Raw genomic sequence first — 18,823 nt, 5'->3', positions numbered from 1 at the left:
AACACAAGGGAGGCTCCCCCCACCCTCCTCTCCAGAGCTGGAGAGTCAGAACCCTGAATGCCCGGATTTCCTCCTGGAAATAGGAGGCGAGTGCTCTGAGCAAGGTGCCTGGGAAGAGTGGACACAGGTTCGGGGAAGGTCTCGCGGTGGACAGTGACAGGGGCCACAAGGATACCAAACTTTGCAAAACTTTAGCGTCTCTGAAGACCACTCATCATCCCGTATGAGGAAGCCCAGGGAGCCTCGGTGCCCAGGAGGTAGGACAGTCGCTGCCAGCCCCTCCCCGGGCAGCACCCGAAGCGGACGCCCTGACCCCGCGGCCCTATCGCCCGGCAGCGTCCCCAAGTGGTTGGCGGAGTGTCCGTCGGGACGGGAGGTGGTGATGGCTGTGCCTGGGTCTGTCCAGAGTCCGTCCCGCCCCCGGCCTGACCCGGCAGGGTAGGAAGCCGGGCGGGGCGGGCGGGGCTCTCAGGCACGTGGGTCACCGCCGCGGCGACTGGACGCCGGCGCTGGCAACTGGGAGTAGCGGCCGGGGCACTGCGGGCTGACGAGCGCCCTGCGAGGTGAGGGCGGGCCGCCTGCAGGGCCCGGAGACGAAGAGACGGCGGCGGGCGGGCCCGGGTACGCGGCCGGTGGCGGCTCAGCCGGCACCGTGCAGGCAGAGCGGAGCGCGCGGGGCTGGCCGAGGAGGCGCGGTTCCCAGCCGATGTGAGCGCTCCGGCAGGTCCGTGGTAGAGCTGGGTCTCCACCGGAGCTTCGATCTTGGGGAATGTGGACGGATACCCGCACGGATACCCGGGTGAATGTGCGTCCGCGTATTTGGGAAAGTCTGTGTGTCACTGGGTGAGTGCGCGCGCCCCTGCAGGGTCGAGTTGCTGAACCTGTGGAACCTGTTTGTGTTTGCGCTCTGGTGTGGGCGCCCCGGCAGCGTGGGACCAGGGCCAGAGACAGGCCAACCTTGGAAGCCCGCTGAGCCCCCTCCCTCCAGGGGCGCTCTGGGGGGCAACCTCGCCTGGGCATCGGCGAGACTTGGGGGTGGCAGAGCAGTGGCCTAGAAGGACAGTTAACCCTCTGTCAGGGCAGTTTTAATCTGGCAGGCTGCGGTACGAAGGGTCGGTCTGGAGAAAGACAGTTCCCTCTCTCCCCACCCCAACTAGGGCCGCAGGTGTCAGGCTTGGGGTCGCCAGGAGCCAGACCCAAAAGCCAGGCCCTGCTGCGGACCAGAACTGCCAGTTTGGAGTCTGTGGGACTGATGGTAGCTGTTCCTTTCATCATGCATCCCCAGCTTCCCTGGGCCCACAGCCTGAAGTGCCTACTCTGTTTGGGATCTAGGCTGGAATAATGGGGAGCTTTTGAGGGTCAGGGTGGGGCCCAGATAAAGTCTCAGCTATCTATTGGTGGGAGCAGTTGGGAAAGAGAGTCTTTGAGCAGACAGAGCCCCCTAAAAGCTCTCTGGGTATACTCCATCGTGCCTTGTACACTGTGTGACCGTGGGCAAGCCATGTCCCTTCTCTGAGCCTCAGTGGCCTCGTCTGTAAAGGGGGAGTAATAATGATGTGGAACATGAGGACTGTTGAGGAGCTGGTGTGTGGGTCATGTTCAACACAAATATCCTCCTGGGCAGGCTCAATGCTTGGGGGTGGGGAGATCAGTTCCTGGAGGGAACTTCCTGAAACCCAAATCCCAATCATTCTCCTCCTTGGGCTAAACTTTCACAGGACTTCCACTGGACTAAGCCTGAGCCCCTTGGCCTGGGACTCAAGGCCCCTGAGAACTGGTCCTTGCCACCTTCTCCAGCCACCTCTCCTGACTGACTCTTTACCCTCTAGTAAATGCATGTAATCTGCTGTGCACAGTAGTCAGTTTCTTGCTTCTGGACCATTGCATATTCTATACTCACTGCCTGAAATGCCCTCCTACTCTCATCTTCTTCAGTTGGAGAACTTCCCAGCCTTGGAGACCAGCTCAGATGCCCCCTCCTCTGGGAAGCCTTCCTTGATTCCCCCAGCTGGGTTGGAGCCTCTTCTGGGTTCTTGCAGTCCTGGTGCTGACAGCCCTGGTCCCACCTTGTTATGGTCTCTGTCTGTCTCCTCCTTCCCTCTCCCAAGGTCTGGGGACCCCTGGAGGGCAGGAACTGGGTCTCACTCATTTTTGTGTTGCCAGGACCCTGCACAGTGCTGAGCTAAACTGGGAGAGCAGCAGCAGTCCCTAACCCCTGCCCCCTGTCCTCAGCTTCCCCAGTGAAAGCTTGTCTACAGTGGAGCTCCATGTCATTACAAAGAAGGGGAAACCAGAATCAGGTCACCAGAATGGGTGCACAGATTGTCAGAACAGTGTGTCCTGGGGCACTACAGGACTCAGGGTGTACAAGCTGAAAACTTGGATTTCATCCAGAAGGCAATAGGGAGCCTTGGAAGTTTTGTGAGCAGGGCATGGTCAGAACAGCATTTCAGAAAGATCCCTCTGGTTGCAGCGTGGAGAATGGATTGAGTAGTGTTGAGTACGTGAAGGTTAGGGCATTTGTGAGATTGACACCAGAACCATCCAGGCATTATTTAAAGTTGGAGCCCTTGTCCCCTTGGCCAAACACTTCTCTGAGTCCTCAGATGTTCTTGCTGAGGAATTTGGGGAGAGTTAGGACTCCCCCTCCCCTAGTAGGAGCCAGGAGACTTGAAACTGATCTCATCCCAGCTTTGCTCCCAACATGCTGGGTGACCTTGGGACAGTTCTTGCCCTGCCAGCCTCTAAAAGGAGGCCAGAACCAGTGAAGTCCTGAATTGAGAGTATTTGTCGGGGTGGATGGGGCAGCTGGCACGAAAGGCTTTTCACCCTCCACTTCGTCTTACCTTGGGCTGTCCTGGGGTCTGGTTGGAGGGGTTGGAGTGTCACAGTGGGTGACACTCACAAATGGTTGCCAAGCTTGGACTGCAGAGTGAGGCTATGGCCCCTCCTTTCTTGTCCTCCTCCTGCCCAGGGTGCACAGAGCTTTGAGGTTTCTGGATCCTCCAAGGACCAGCTAAAAGAGTGTGAGAACATCACCAAGTCCTCATAGGTGACCCTGTGAAGTCTTTGATTTGGCTTCTTTCCTGGCTATGAGGAACCACTGTGCCCCTTTAGGTGTCAGTTTTGCCATCTGTAAATTGGGCATGATGGTCCTTGTGTCTTCGAATGCAGGTTGCTATGAGGATTCTTAAGACACTGTCTAGGAAAGGGCCTTGTAAGCTGTAAAATGCAATGCACAGGGGAGGCGCGTGATACTTATAGACCTAAATGCATTTTGAAGACGATACAAGAACACAAATGCAATAGTGAGGGATCGTGCTGGTTATTGGAATTTTAACTATTGACAGCCTTCCTCTCCTTGCCCTCTCTGCAGAGACAGCTTACTAGTAACATTTTATAAATGTACTTCGTTTTATCTTCCACCAACCCTGTAAGGGAGGAATTATTACTCGCATTTTGCAGATAAGGAAATAAAGGCTCAGAGAGCACCTTGACCAAAGTCACAAAGCTGGTGAAAGCTGGGATTCCTGCCTACCTGCCCTATCTAGCTTATCCCTCCCCATCCAAGACAGAAGCCCCATCTGGGTGAGGCCAGGTCCTCTAGTTTTCAGGCTGAGGGAAGTTTGAATTCCATCCTGAAAACATGTCTTCAGTTCTTGCTTGTGGCCTGATTACCCAGCTGCTGGTAAGATAGTATCTGCTCAGGCTGCCCACAGGGCTGGAGAAGCCTTGCTGATCTGGGTGAGAGGGGGTGCAGTTACCCCGGTGAAATCTTTCCTCTCCCCAAACTTCCTTCTGTGGGTCTGTCTGGTGTACCTTTTGACCCACACCTTCCTCTTAGGCCTGCCTTTGTGTCCTCAGGTCTGGCCTCTCCCAACCATTGGGAGACTGGCTATGGGGGCCTTCCCTGACCTCTGTACTCATCCTAGAGGTCAGTTGCAGGACTAGGCCAGGCCAGGCCCACTGCCTCTCTCTGTCCACATCACCCAGCACAGGCTGGGTACAGAGAAGGTGCCAGTGAGTGTTTGGGAAATGAATAACCAGGTGAAAGTAGGGGTATAATAGAAGAGGAAGATCTTGCTCCGTGGAGAGATACAGTTGGTTCTTGAGCAGAGGGTTCCCTCTACGCCTCTGTCATGCCACCTCCAAGGCCTGAGTTGTGTCTGGTCCAGTGAGTAGCTGGAGTCCCTGCTGGGAAGGTGGGCAACCTAGGCCCTTCTGGGCAGCTGCTTCCTCCTTGGTGCTCTACCCTAGTGCCCTGTCATCACAGTGACAATGACACTGCCTGGGCACTGGAGCATGGGAGGAGGGCCTCCCTCAGACTTCTTGAGGCCCTCTCCTCTCCTCTTCCCCTGCCTTGGGGAGGATCCTGGTGTTGCTACAGCTTCCTGGTGAGTGCCCAATCTCCCCAGCCTCAGCTTGTGGGAGGAGTCTTGCTGTGGCTGGGCTATGGGCCAGCAAGGATGCTTTCCATCTCACAAGGAAATCCAGGGCCAAGGGATCAGCTCCCCTCACTGGACCATTATGTGTGTAGTCTCCTTCTTGATCCCTCCTTTCTGACCCCCCTTTCCTATCCAACTTCCATGTGGCACCATCTTTGCAAAGATCAACTCCTACCATGTCCTTCCCTGCTTAAGCCCTGCCATGGCTCCTCATTGTCCTCAGGATTGAGGCCTCAACCTGGCCTTCAAGCCTTTTCATGTGAGACCTGCAGGCCCTCCCACATTCTGTGCCACCTAACCCTCCACTCCAACTTCCCATGACCCCCCAGTCTTCCCCCAAGAGGCCACACTGTCACACCACGGCGTCTTTGCACATGCTCCCTTCTCTGCCTTCAGTGCTTTCCTACCTTTTTGTCTACCTGACAAACTCCATATCATCCTTCAAGTCCCAGCTCAAATGACCCCTCCTCAGGGAAGCTCTCCCTGACTACCTCCCCACACCAGTTAGAGGTTACTCTGGATTCCATATCCCCAGGGCTTCCCTTAGTCATGGCTTAATCACTCAAGCGGACTTGGTCCATGTCTGTGTCTTTCTCCCCATACGGACTGGAGCTCCTCAAGGGCCTGACAGAGTCTGATCTGAGTCTGGGTTTGCAGGGTCTTTCCGAGGTTGGGCATATGGGGGTATTAGCAAGTGTTTGTTGAGACACTGTGGCTCCTGGGAAAGCGATTTATGATTGTGTTACTCTGAGGGTCTAGACTTCTGTGGTTCTGAAAATCTCAAAACCAAAGCTATCAGAAGCAATGAATAACAGAAGTGAAGAAACATTTAGCATTCACCCCTGGAAACAGAGACTCTTGGAATTGGACTGTAAGAACCAATGAACTCCAAATCCTGGAAGCACTCTGAGTGAGACAATCAGAATCACAGGCTCACGTATATCCTGGCCAACACTTTTGTCCCTTTTTCTACCTTGGAGTCTCCATTCTCCCTCTTTCCTCTGAAACTGGACCCTTCCTGCTTCTCCACAGACCTGATCATGGCCCCTTCTAGGAGGCTTCCCTGACTCCTCTGACCATGACCCCTGCTCCTCTGCTAGGTCACCTGGTAAGGCCCCCTGCTGAGAAGTGTTTCGGGGTCTCTTTGCCAAGATGGGCAGATACAGCCTCTACATTAGGACAGCGCATGATCTGCTAGCCCCACGGAGCACCCACCTGCCCCCTTGTCTTGCTCATTCCTCATGAGCTGTCTTATGTAGCAGTGATTCTCCCTGTCTGACCAGTGAAGAACCTGAGGCTCAGAGAGTGGAACTGACTTGACCAAGATTGCACAGCATGGATGGTTCCAAGTTGGAGCCTGAACCCAGGGTTCTTGCCTCTTGAGTATGGCTGGAGGCATTCGGGTGTGATGGATTGGGGTGGAGTCCAGGGCATTGTGGTTCTGAACTTGTTCAGTTTAGCAACTGTCCAGGGCTGTGCTGTGTCAGAGGTGGATCAGATGGCTTGGAGTCCTGCCCTGGAGTGGGTTTGGGGGTGCTCAACCCCACACTGAAAATTAGAAGACCAGACCTTGATAAGGCCCTTCCTCTTCAGGAGTCTCAGTTTCCTGGTCTGTATGGTGGGAGGACCAGCCTAGCTGACCTGAGACCCACACACTCAGATGCTCTGAGCTCAACCCCAATGGGTGGCTCCCACGGTCAGGATCCTGAGGGCTCCCAAGGGGGAGAGAGATTCCAGAAGGGGCTACAGAGACCCAGGGCCTCCAGAGGAGGCTGCAGAGGCTTCACACTACAACAGCACCTGCTGATAACATCTGAGGTTAGCCCTTAGCTATTTCCCCAGACAAGCCCCAGTGTTTGTGGTGCAGAAAGCACACCAGGCAAGGCTGGGGGCCTATTGGCCTTCAGCCCCATGGAGGACATTTGGGAGGGGACAGAGGATGACTTCCAAGATTCTTCCTGTCCTCCAACCCAGGCTTGCCCTCTCTACTCCCCTCAAGCCACAGGGATGACTGACAGTTTCCCAAACATATTGCCCCAGTTTTCACTCACTGTCCTCCTCTTCTCTCTCCACCCTCTTGACTCCTACCCATCTTCCAAAGGCAGGTGTCCTCTCCTCCAGGAAGCCTTCCCTGATCACTTCCCCCCCCCATTCCCATTAGCGGCCCTCTGGTTCCTTCAGCTCTCATCACCTTAAGTTGTCACTGACTATTTCTGGTTCTTCCCCTGTCCTCTTCCCTCCACCCTCAGCCTTGACAGTGAGCTCCTCAAGATCACGGAAGGGTCTGACCCACCTCAGAGTCCCTAAGTGCCCTGCACAGGGACAGGTGTAGGTATGGCAGCCCCTGTAAAGGGTGAGTGAGTGATGGGGTATGGTGGGGTATAAGTCCTGCTGGGGGTCCCTAAGCTGCCCTCCCTTCTGAGGATAGCCTTCAGTGTGGGAACCTTGATCTGTGGTCAGTCTGGCTGTGACCTTGCTATTCTGCCCATAATACCTGTGGGTTTCCTGCCCCTCTTATCCTCCTGGGACACTCCCATCCTCCCTGCCTTCTTCATGTGCTAAAATCATATCTCTTTCAATTATTTCACAAAGTGAGTCTAAATCATCTCCTTTAGTTATCTCGACAAACTTACGAGGCAGGTACTGTTCTTAGATTGCAAGGAAATTGAGAGTTAAGTTGTGGAGCTGAGGCTTGTCCAGATCCTATAGCTGGGAATGGCAGAACTGGGATCTCCCACCTGCCCAGTGCCCTCCCCTGCCCCTCAATGGTGTTCTGGATCCAGAGCCTCTGTTTTCCCTTCACAGCACTCCACCCCCAGCAGAGGCAGGCAGCAGGCGTTTCCAGAATGGTGATGGGTCACTTTCCCCTGCCAAACTGGACAGGACCAGCCAGGTGGGTGTCAAGCAGGCAGTACATTCCAGAGCCACCCTAGTATAGAAGCTGGAATGTTGTCCAACCACCTTGGAAATTCTGCAACCAGCCTTGGAACTGCCCCAGCCACTCCTCCTGGCTTTGGGCTCACTAGCCTGGGACCACAGGGAGAAAGACCCAGTGTGGGATAGAGGCAGAGCCAGGTTAAGGGAGAGGGTAGTCAGTCTGCATGCTAGGCTTGGCTCTGCCCTTGGCTTATTGGTGACCTTGGGTGAGATCTTGGGCTACCCTTTCTGGCCTTGACTTTTTTTTTTTTTAACTGTAAGATGGGTACAGTAACCATCATGGCTGCTTCACAATGGGGAGCTACCAGGAAGAGTAGATCTTGGGCCCTGCCAGTAAGACATTCCCTCCGGTGGAGAATTAATCAGACAGGCAAAACTGTGAGGCTCAAAGAGGGCTGGTCACGGAGCTTCCTGGAAGAGAGGATCTGGGCTTTGGAGGGTATGAGGTAGTTACCCCAAAACTGGGTTCACCTCTTTGTGGGCATCAAGCCAAAAGACACAACCAAGCCAAAGAGCGGGAGAGGGAAGTACTTACTACTTGCAGCAAGTAAGGAGAACACCGGGGACCTTTCCCAAAGCAGTGTCTCACCGAACAGCAAAATTGGGGGAGTTTTAAGCTAAGGGTACATGCATGTTCACTTGCAAGGGATATGAGCAGAGAACTCAGCATATAATTGGGGCAAAGGTTGACAGGGTCCAAGCTTTAGTTGACTGAGGACTCAAGTCAGAAAAGGTCATCATCATCATTCCTTAGGTTCCAGTTGATCTGGTGGTTGAGCCCTCAAGGGGGGTTTAAATTTTGCAGAACTGCTCAAGAAAGTGCTTCAGGCTAATCTTTACCATTGAAACAGAGCTGGGAATCTTTACAACTGATTTATTGTATTTGCTTTGCTACTTCTCTTGCCCTTACGATCATTAATTACTGAGACCTGTTCAAGGGCAAGCATTTTTGGCCAGGCTTAAATCCTAGGCCTAATATGGCTTCTCTTATGCCAAGAAAGCCATGCCTGGTTTTCTTTCTCTGGGGAACCCCTACCCTATCTGCTTACAGTCAGGGGCATAGCTCCTAAAGTCAGACAGACCGGGGCTGCTCTGCCATTTGCTAGCTATGTGACCCTGGACAGGTCATTCAACCTCTCTGAAATTCTCAGGACTAAACGAGAAGAGGTTGATGGAGCCATCTAACATGGAACTTGGCACAGATAAAGCATTCAACTCTTGTTATGACATAGCTGTTAGAAGATAGGGAGGGTATCCCTAAGCAAAGATATGACCATGGGACTGCTTTTGCTGTGTTGGAGACAGAAAGATGAGGGTGGAGGCGGAGAGGGAGAGTAGTGTGGAGGACGGCAGGCACCAGATCAGCAGGGCCTTGAGTGCCAGCCTCAGGAACTTAGATGTCAACCTGAGGGCAATGGGGAGCCATGGAAGGATTTTGAGCTCCATAGTATGTGGTCAGATGTGTGGTTTAGGAGGACCCATAACTGCAGTATGAAAGATGGACAGGAGGAGCAGGGATGGAGGCAGGGAGACCAGTAAGTAGGCTAGTGCAGTGGTCTGGAGGAGAAATGCAGGCCCAAAACCATGGGGTCGGGAAGAGTGGCACGTCTAAGCCACTGCATTGGTCGAACTGACAGGGCTTGATGAGTGATGGTTTCACACGTGTGGGAAAGAGAGAGCTTGTCAAGGGTATACTGGAGCTTTGAAGCCTGGAAGGATGGATGGTAGAGACCCTTCTCAGAAATGGGAGAGTGGCTTTGAGAACGTGCGTTGTTCTACCTTAGTTTTTTGAGTGAAGATATCTCCCTAGGAGGAGAAGACTGGGTGTGACCCTGGGTGGAGTTGGTGAAAAGGTGAAGCTCTTTCTTTCACTTTGTCACTAGACTCCAGAACAGACTGGCAAACAGCTACCAGCCTGCTGGCCAATGTCAGCCTGAGACTCCTGGGGCAAGGTGCACTGGGAAAACGGTGGTCCAGGGCCTTTCCAGTGCCCCCTCCCCCGCCCTACTCCTGCAGCCACCCATCTCCTCTCCCCTCTTTCCCCCATGCTTGCATTGTACTTCCAGCTTGGGGACCTGGCTCAGCTGTCTCAGACCCCACTCTCCCATTGCAGGGAAATGAAACCGGGAGAAAAAGGAAGGGGATGTTCTTCTTCTCTGAGATGGGTCTGAGGTTCTGCTGGGACCTGCCCACACAGAGGCGTTCCTCCACCAGGTCACCATCCCCTCACTGAAGCACTGTGCCTGCTCTGTGGGAGGGGCTCCAGGCAAGACATAAAACTAGGGCCAGAATCCAGACCTGGGTTCTGCTCTTGGCTCTGTCCCTGGCTTATTGTGAGGTCTTGGGCCTTGGTTTCCTCCTCTGTCAAATGGGAGGTTGGCAGAGGTGATTTCTAAAGGCTGTTCCAGGCCCTGACTGTTTAAGACTCTGGGTATGTGAGAGAGAGTGTGTGTATACTGTGTATACATCTGAGTATGACTGTGTACATCTCTGTGTAATATGTGTATCTAGGTGTGTCCATGCCTGTGTGTGTCCTTGTGTGTTTACAACACCTATGGAGGAATGGTTAGAGGTGGGATGAGGGAGGAAGGGTATTCCAGATAGAGACCCAGCTTGAGCTGAACTAGGTTGGCCAGAGTACTGTCGAGTGTACACTGGGCAAGGAGGGTATTGACTGTTTCCAGACCAGGACCAAGGGAGGGGGCACTGGAGGCTCAGCTCAACTCTGCAGGGTATGGGGGAGACCCTGCCTGGCAGAGCCACCCTCCCGTGAAAGGGGACCTGGGCCTGAAGGCTGGGAATAACCGTCCCTAGAACATGTGAGCTAAGGGTGGACGGCTAGGGGGTGAGGGTGGGCAGAGGGCACTCCGGCCTACCGGGACAAGCACACCAGCTCACCTCTTTGCCTCTTTCAGACCAAGATTGGAGCAGAAGAGGCAGCCTGGGGAAGGCTCGGCCTGGCTGACTTCCCGTGACCCAGAGCCCAAGCTGTCTCCACCTCCCTGTCTCAGGAGCCCAGGCACTGCCTGCCCTGAGAAATGCTGGAAGCTGGGCGAGGCCCCAGGCCAGGGGACCTGTTTTTCCTGTTTCCCACAGAGTTCCCTGCGGCTCAGTCCAGGGGTCCAGGCGGGTGCATTCATGAGTGAGGAACCTGAGACTGCGCTGAGCATCCTGACAGCGACAGCAGGGGCTGGTCAGGTATGGGCGTGCAAGGGCAGGGTCTACGGGCTGGGAGGCTGGGAGGCTGGGGCTGAAGCACTCGTGCATGTGTACACACTGAACTGGGGGTAAATCAAGGGGATCTGTGCCCTGCTCCCTCCATCCCAGGCTGTGATGAATTCAGGCTTCAGAGCCAGACAGCCCTGCGTATCAAACCCAATCTTTCCAATTCCTGGCAGTGTGACCTTGAACAAATAGCTTAACCTCTATGGCGGCATCTGCCAAGGAATGAGGTGAGGGATGAAATGATGATGCTGCAGGGAAGTTGCTCAGCCCAGACTTGACCCCTACAAAGTGAAGGGAGGCGATGATCTAGGATCAGGAGCTCCTGATCCAGACTGACCCATGACCTGAGCCAGAGATGGGTGAGGTAAAGGAATGTGGATCAGAGAGCTGACCCATCTCAAGAATGCCTGGGTCCGGTTCCCCTCCCTCTGGCATTTCTCTGATGTGTCCAGAGTAGAGCAGGGCTCTTGAAAGAGAGACAGTCCAGGAGCCTGCCTAGGGCAGGAGCAGGCCTCAGGTGGGCTGGGCCCCTGGAGGGCTGGTGTGGCCCCTGGCCACCTCGGATCAGCAGCTGAGAAATCCTTCAATGTCACTGTCCTCTGAAATGTCCTCAGAGGAATAAGGGAAAGGAGAGCCACCATCATAAAGCTTAGCCTCCTCTGGCCTCCCATAGCTCTTGTGCTTGCTTCACTTATTCATTCATTCATTCACTCACTCACTCATTCATTCTCTCATTCATGTCATACCTGCTTTGGATCAGGCTTCTTGCTGGATGATAGGGCCAGAGAAAGGAATCAGAGGGACCCAGTCCTCCAGGAGCACCTGGAATGTGTTGCGGTAGAGAGTGGAAGGACAAATTCCCAGCAGGGTGTGAGGAATGCCCTGGATGATTAGTGATGGAGGGGGAAAGCTTCAGAGACAGGTGACATTTGAGAAGAGCCTTGAGGGATGGGCAGGATAGCGTGCAGTGTGTGTGGGTCTGGAAAGGCTTTCTAGACAGAAAGCACAGCAATACACAAAGGCAGGAAAGCCTGGCAGGCACTTACATGGCTGACATCTCCCTCCACACTAGGAGCTCTTGAGCGCAGGGCCAGCCAGAACTGGACACAGAGGGGCTGGTGAGTGGTGTTGGACAAAGTTAGGTGGGAGCTGGTCCTGGGGAGCTGGGAGTGAGGCCCCAAGGGCATCAGGGGTTAGGAGAGGCAGTGGAGAGGGCTGAGGGAGAGGGCTGGGCACTTGGCTGTCTCTATAAGCAGGGGCTGGTCAGAGCGGGTGGGGCAGGAAAGATGTACTCACAGGTTGGTGGGCCAGCCTGCGGAGGGAGAGGACAGGCAGGGTCAGTCTGGACAGGGAGCACAATGATAGAGTCCCCAGCTGGCCTGTGAGGGTGGAGGTCAGGATGTCTTAAAACAGGTGGAAAGGGCAGCTCCCTTGGCTCATGAGAGACTTAGGGAAGTTTCCGCCCCTCTCACCAGCGTCAGAGATTCCATCATGAGTAATTAGCAAGAAACTGTGTAGAGCAATGAGATGTTGACCATGAAGAGAAGATGAAGGCCCTGACCCCGACTCTGAGGAGAGACCCAGCAGGCCTCAGCTCCTGGGCAGGAGCAGAGCAGCAGTGGGGAGGGGGGCTGGGGGGGTGTTGCCTGAGCAGGAAGTACAGAGGGGCCCCCCTCCCTGTCTCCAGCAGGCAGAGCACCTCATGGGGGAAGTGTGAGGACCACAGTTCTACCAGGCCAGGGGATTCAGCCCATGAGAGGTCTGAACCTCAGGAGGGCAGGAAATACCTGATGTCATCTGGGGCTCTGTGGCAGAGCTGGACACCCCACGCCGGTGTCCCCAGGGGGAATGGCTCCTCCACAGATCCTTAGTCTCACACCTGGGCTTCCAGGCTCCTCCTACAGCTCCTGTGAGCCAGCAACTCTTGCTCATCTCCCAGTGCACCAGACCTGGTGGTCCCAGCCTTCGCCCTTCCCCACAGTCCATGATGTGCCATCTCACACTTACCATGCCTGACACTGAGTTCCCCCTCCTCCCGACCCCTGAGCCTGAGGCATCCTGGCCCCTCCTCCATCCAGACTCCCTCTGGGCCAGTCTCTCCAGCCTCCCTCCCAAACAGCTCTCAGACCTCTCCCCTCACGGGGTCCCCAGGTCTGACCCCAGCTTGGGCCTTGGAGTCATTCCCCTGGTCCACTACACTCACCTGCTTCACAGCCTCCAGGACCTTCTGTCTCTCCTCCACCCCTGGCCTGAGAGAGCTCCCCAAATATTTCAGGAAAAAGCCGCAGGTAAGCTGAGCCTCAAAGCTCGTAACACACAGTGTATCTACTGCGTGCCAGGCATGGCTCCAAACGTTTTACACAAATTACCTAATCCTCACAGCAGCCCTGTGATATAGGTTCTGTTAATCACCTCATTTTACAGATGAGGGAACAAAGGCAGTCTGTGTCCGGAGGCCGGGTTCTTCTTAATCACTGGAGTTTGCTGCGCTGACGGATAGAGTTGTAATTTCAACAGGTGGAGGCGAGGGGTGTGAATGGATTCCAGATTGAAGGAGCAACATAAGGCTGGGAGGCGAAAAGCATTGGGTACGTTCAGGAAACTGCAGGTCACAGGGGATGCGTCTGGTGACAGAGGCTGGATTATGAAAACCTCTGGTACCAGACTGAAGGGCTGGGTTTTCTCCTGAGAGCAGACAGGAGCCACAGGAGGTTTCAAGCAGGAGAATGACTTTGTCTTTTCCAGAGACCCCTCTGGACTGGGGGGACTGAGGCTGGAGACAGGGAGGCTGATGCAGTGGCTCCAGCAGCAAGGGTGGAGGTGACACTGGGCTGCAAGGAGTGGAGTGGGATGTAGGAAGTGCTTTAATGCTGGGTCCTGAGTCCTGGCCCCAGGTCAGAGGGGTCCCAGCAGTTTGGCCCTGCCAGCACCCCCCACCCCAACCCTATACCTACCTCCTCACCCTGGATCTGCCCCAGCTCCTTGGGGAGGAACCTGTGTCCGTGGGAGGGAGGTCACAAGTGCAGGCTCCCTGCCTCCTGGTAGCATCTTTGCTGACAATAGGAGGCAGGGAAGATGGGGGAAGGGGAGGGTTCTGGGGAAAGAAAGAAGCTGAGGGAGCAGTGTGTCCTTCACCCCCCCTAATCTTAACTTCACGGGCCTCAGGCTGCTTCTGGGAGACCAGGCTGGGCAAGAAGCTCAGTGTCTAAGGGAGTGGATGTCACCGGCCCTGCAGAATCTCTGAGCCCCAGCCTCTCAGGACCTCAGGTTCCAAAATGAAAGGGATTTTACAGCCCCGGATTCTCAGGGTGGGGAGGACACACATGACATCTGCCCTTTCTGTCATCCCAGACACACCCACACATAGGGCACAAGCCCTTCTGCAGACTCTGCTAGAGAGATGCTTGCACACCCCCATAAGCAGAGAGTTCACTACCTCCTCCTACAGCCCCTTCCATTGTGGGATGGACCCAGATAGGAATTGCAGCCTATCCCCAGCCTGTGACCTGGGCCAAGTTACTTGAATGATCTGTGTCTCAGCCTCTTTATCGGAAACGTGGGCATGATAACCTGGATCCCAGAACTGTGTTGTGAGGATAGAATGAAGTCACATGAATAAAGCACACATGGTAGTTGTGGGGCTTGGATGGTGGCAGCTCCTCCTGCCCCTTCGCACTGCTAGAAGGTTATTCTCTGTGTTTGTCCCAAACCTGCCCCTCTGGGACTCCCGTTAGGATTTCCAGCCTACCTTCTGAGACCTTTGGGCACACCTTTGCCTTCCAGACTGGGATAGTCTGAGAGAGAGAGCTATTGGTCACGTTGGAGGGGTGGGGAGAGGAGGAAGGTGGCATCCTGATCTCCAGGTGCTCACTGTCTGGGCGGTCAGGCATCACGGCTGTGTTCTATGCCCACTGGGGACAAGGTAGGAGAAGGTCAAGGTAGTGATGATGTGTGAAGAGAAGCTGGGCAAGCCTGGAGGAAGCTGAATTTGCCCCCCAGCAGAAGTCCCCCGATGTCCCCATCACCACCTACACCCCAGACTTCCCTGGAATCTTCAGGAGGGTCACAGCCCCATCTGGTAGCCTCATAGGCCAGGGAATAGGACTTCTGTTTACAGATGCAGAAAGTACCAGAATAGGAGTGCCTAAAAATATTTGCTGAGAGGTGAATGAATGACTGAAGAGGGAGACCCTTGGAAATACTCCCTCAAATACCAAAATACCAGGCACAGGACCAGAGCCTCCCCAGAGAGAAGAAAACTGAGCCAAAGGAAAGAACTTCCTAATGCCACCAGGAAGGTGTGGGCTGCCCACTGGCCACAAACAGGCAGTGGGCAATGGGTGTGAGTTGGACCCAGTCAGCCTCAAAGGCCCCTTTCCGTGAATCTCAGATGGTACCCCTTTGAGACGACCAGATCCTCAGATTCTAGAGCTCAGAGTCCTAGATCTAGAACTCTGTGTTCCTGATGTTCTCGAACAGGGTCACTGATTTTTTTTTTTTTAAGGCAAGCTGATAAGTATTTTAGGCTTTGAGGAACCTATGGTCTTTGTCACAACTATTCAACTCTACATAAACAGATGGGCATGGCTGTGTTCCAATAAAGCTTTATTTACAAAAACAGACTGGTAGGCTGGATTCGGCCCTCAGGGGGTAGTCTGCCTCTCCCTGTTCCAAAGTGTGAGAATTATATGATCCTGACACTCATGGATCTCATGCATCCTTAAGGTTCCTGGGTTCCAAGGTTCTGGGCCCCCTGGGTCCAGGAAGAGAGGCAGATCAGATGCAATAAAAGCCTTGAACGCAGCTGGGCAGATCTTAACCGAGGGAGTCTGTGGGCACTTGGGGTCCCGCATGGCCCTGGTCAGGTGGGGGTATCAGGCTTCCCTGCTGGGTCCTGATGGCCGTTCTCCCCACCACCCCCTTCCCTTCAGGGCGATGGCCACAGGCCCGGGCCTCTGGAATGGCACCATCAATGGCACCTGGGATGGGGATGAACTGGGCTACAAGTGCCGCTTCAATGAGGACTTCAAGTACGTGCTACTGCCTGTGTCCTACGGCGTGGTGTGCGTGCTCGGGCTGTGTCTGAACGCCGTGGCTCTCTACATCTTCCTGTGCCGCCTCAAGACCTGGAACGCCTCCACCACATACATGTTCCACTTGGCCATGTCGGATGCACTGTACGCGGCCTCGCTGCCCCTGCTGGTCTATTACTACGCCCACGGCGACCACTGGCCCTTCAGCACAATGCTCTGCAAGCTGGTGCGCTTCCTCTTCTACACCAACCTTTACTGCAGCATCCTCTTCCTCACGTGCATCAGTGTGCACCGATGCCTGGGTGTCTTGTGTCCACTGCGCTCGCTGCGCTGGGGCCGGGCCCGCTATGCCCGCAGGGTGGCCATCGCCGTGTGGGTGCTGGTGCTGGCCTGCCAGGCACCCGTGCTTTACTTCGTCACCACCAGTGCACGTGGTGGCCGCATTACCTGCCACGACACCTCGGCGCCCGAGCTCTTCAGCCGCTTCATGGCCTACAGCTCCATCATGCTGAGCCTGCTGTTCGCGGTGCCCTTTGCCATCATCCTGGTCTGTTATGTGCTCATGGCTCGGCGGCTGCTAAAGCCAACCCGCGGGACCACGGGGGGCCTGCCGCGGGCCAAGCGCAAGTCGGTGCGCACCATCGCCGTGGTGCTAGCTGTCTTCGCCCTCTGCTTCCTGCCTTTCCACGTCACCCGCACCCTCTACTACTCCTTCCGCTCGTTGGACCTCAGCTGCCACACCCTCAACGCCATCAACATGGCTTACAAGGTCACCCGGCCACTGGCCAGCGCCAACAGTTGCCTTGACCCTGTGCTCTACTTCCTGGCTGGGCAGAGGCTCGTGCGCTTTGCTCGGGATGCCAAGCCGCCCACAGACCCCACCCCTACCACCCAGCTTCGCCGCAGGCTGGGCCTGCACAGGTTCAACAGAACTGACACTAAGAGGACAGAAGACTCGGCCAGCAGTGAGAACTCTAGACAGACAGAGCCCACACCGCCTGGTGGTGAAAACACTAAGGACATCCGGCTGTAGGACCTGAACCCCTTGGGCCTGTGCCAGTTTGTGTCGGATGGGACTGTAGACTTGTTCAAATGGGACAGTCTCCCCAGATATGGACCATCAGTGAATCAGGCCGGATGGTCAAGGGGGCCGTGACCCCAGGGCTCTGTCATTTGACAGGGGCGCAGTTTGTTCTCTGTGGTCCAGAGAGTTCAACAGTCCCCACATCCCGAGTCACCATTTGTATGTGAGATTTGGGGAGTAAGGTTTTAAGAAAGGCAAGGGTGGGCCTCCCTGGTGGCGCAGTGGTTGAGAGTCCGCCTGCCGATGCAGGGGATACGGGTTCGTGCCCCGGTCTGGGAGGATCCCATATGCCGCGGAGCGGCTGGGCCCGTGAGCCATGGCCGCTGAGCCTGTGCGTCCGGAGCCTGTGCTCCGCAACGGGAGAGGCCACAACAGTGAGAGGCCCGCGTACAGCAAAAAAAAAAAAAAAAGAAAGGCAAGGGTTTGGGGCCAGTTCTGCCCCTGGCCTGAATCCCACGTAAATACCTGGCTGTGCCTGCCAAGGTACCTAGGCTGGGCTCCAGACTAATCAAGTCAAGTGGAGAAACAGGCCCAGAGAGGAAAGTGACTTAACCAAGGTCACACAGCCAAGCCAAGCCTGAGCTACCTGGGAGGGACAGGGTCGCAAGTTGACCAGAGGACCCTGGTAAGGAGTCAGGGCTGAGCCAGAGGTTCCCACGATGAGTCGGAGTGGTCTGAGTGCCACCGTGGGCTCAGCTCTGAGGAGGACGCCCAGACCAAGGGATGAACGTCTGGGAACTGATGTCATAAACCCATCTGGAGGCTGGGAGCCAGTTTGAGGCTGGGACTTGTACTAAAGGTGTTGTTACCTGCTGAGCCGGACCCCGTTGTGTAGTTGGAGGTTGGGGATACAGGCTGGGGAGCTCTCACCATCCACACTAGGGTCCTTTCTCCAACCTGTTCTCTTCTGCCACCTGCCTTCCCAGTAGCTGCCTCAGTGGTGGTCTCATACGAGGAATATAAATATACTCTCCAGACCCCAGGTCATCCTCCACTTTAAAGTTAACTGGCTTTTATGCCTGGTTTTGCTGGGTGCAGAGGGGAGTCAGGTGGGGTCCCAGTCCTCAGGATCCCCCAGTTTAGGATTTAATGATGATGACCAGTCATGCGCTGGTAAAAGTTCAACCATTAAGCTGACTCTCGGCGGGGGGTGCGGGGGTGAGGGGAACCCCTTATTTGCAGCATTGCCAGTTTCTGTGGTACAAATACTCCTGCCACAGCCAGTTTCAGACTACCAATGTGATATCAGCCTCGTGCAAAATTCCTGAAAAATTAACAGAGGGCTCTTGAGAGCAGGTACAAATTTCTCTAGCACACCACTGGATAATGCTGAGTGGTTGGGGCAGTGGACCAGGGCATCAGGGAAGGCTTCCTGGAGTGGGTGGACTTCTGAGAAAAGCACTTCATAAGAGAAGAACATCCAGGTGCAGGTGCATTCTAGGCAAAGACATGGGAGCAGGAGAGCAGGGCCTGCAGGAACTGGAAGCCGGCTGGGCAGTTGGTGCCCAGGTTCAAGGTAGGAATGGGGAGGGGGGGCGGGTCACAAGGAGGCCAAGTCAGGGCTCCCTCCTTGCCCTGACCATGAGGTTTCTTTTGCACTGGGGATAAGCGTGGGAGAGATTCACTCTTCCTGTCCAGTCCTCTGCCTCTTGGGAAAATCCAGCTACCTGGCATAATGGTTGGTGCTCAGGCTGGGTCAGAGCTTAGTGTGGGGGAGATGAGTCTCACCTGGGACAGGTTCTGGGTCTAGCCAGGACCACTCTGGACATCTGTGGAGTTCATCTGGACAGGGCCCAGCCCTAGCTTTGGGGCAGGAATAGGGCAAAACTGGCAGACCTCGCTTTGAACCTCAAGGGTAAGGACTCTCTCTCTCTATCTCCCTCTCCCTCTGGGAGAGCCCTTGCCCGAGGGGCCCACTCTGCCTGAGAGAAGGTCCTTCTTTCCCCACCCCACCTACACCTACCTCCTATGACTCCTCCACCCTTCCCACTCTGCCTCTTCAAAACGGCACCCCCAGAGGTTGCTCACATGGGCTCCCCCATGTGACAGGGACCTGTCATAAGCCATGACCCAAATGATTCCTCTGCATTGTGCCATGT

The 18,823-nt window shown here is 55.2% G+C and overlaps 1 protein-coding gene across 6 annotated transcripts; it reads left to right on the top strand.

Annotated features, from left to right (window-relative positions):
• The first annotated feature begins 263 nt into the window (after positions 1 to 263).
• On the top strand, positions 264 to 18,096 carry P2RY2 (purinergic receptor P2Y2). 6 transcript variants are annotated; one of them, XM_082626726.1, is made up of 5 exons: positions 264 to 843; positions 10,298 to 10,580; positions 13,125 to 13,195; positions 15,539 to 16,918; positions 17,140 to 18,096. In XM_082626726.1, the coding sequence occupies exon 4, from the start codon at positions 15,543 to 15,545 to the stop codon at positions 16,671 to 16,673; it is 1,131 nt and encodes a 376-aa protein (XP_082482852.1). In that variant the 5' UTR covers positions 264 to 843; positions 10,298 to 10,580; positions 13,125 to 13,195; positions 15,539 to 15,542; the 3' UTR covers positions 16,674 to 16,918; positions 17,140 to 18,096. The 6 variants fall into 6 exon arrangements, with proteins under 6 accessions (XP_082482852.1, XP_082482851.1, XP_082482850.1 ...); XM_082626725.1 differs by lacking the exon at positions 13,125 to 13,195 and having other exon boundaries at positions 264 to 563; XM_082626724.1 differs by lacking the exon at positions 13,125 to 13,195 and having other exon boundaries at positions 264 to 724.
• The last annotated feature ends 727 nt before the right edge of the window (positions 18,097 to 18,823 follow it).

The sequence above is a fragment of the Mesoplodon mirus genome (assembly GCF_964341445.2).
Source record: "Mesoplodon mirus genome assembly, chromosome: 7".
NCBI lineage: Eukaryota > Metazoa > Chordata > Mammalia > Artiodactyla > Ziphiidae > Mesoplodon > Mesoplodon mirus.
The sequence above is the reverse complement of the archived record's forward strand: the minus strand, read 5'-3'. Positions and strand labels throughout refer to the sequence as shown.

What these genes read in the sequence shown, in the direction of transcription:
- P2RY2 (XM_082626725.1), top strand. Translation starts at nt 15,543, where the DNA reads ATGGCCACAGGCCCGGGCCTCTGGAATGGCACCATCAATGGCACCTGG.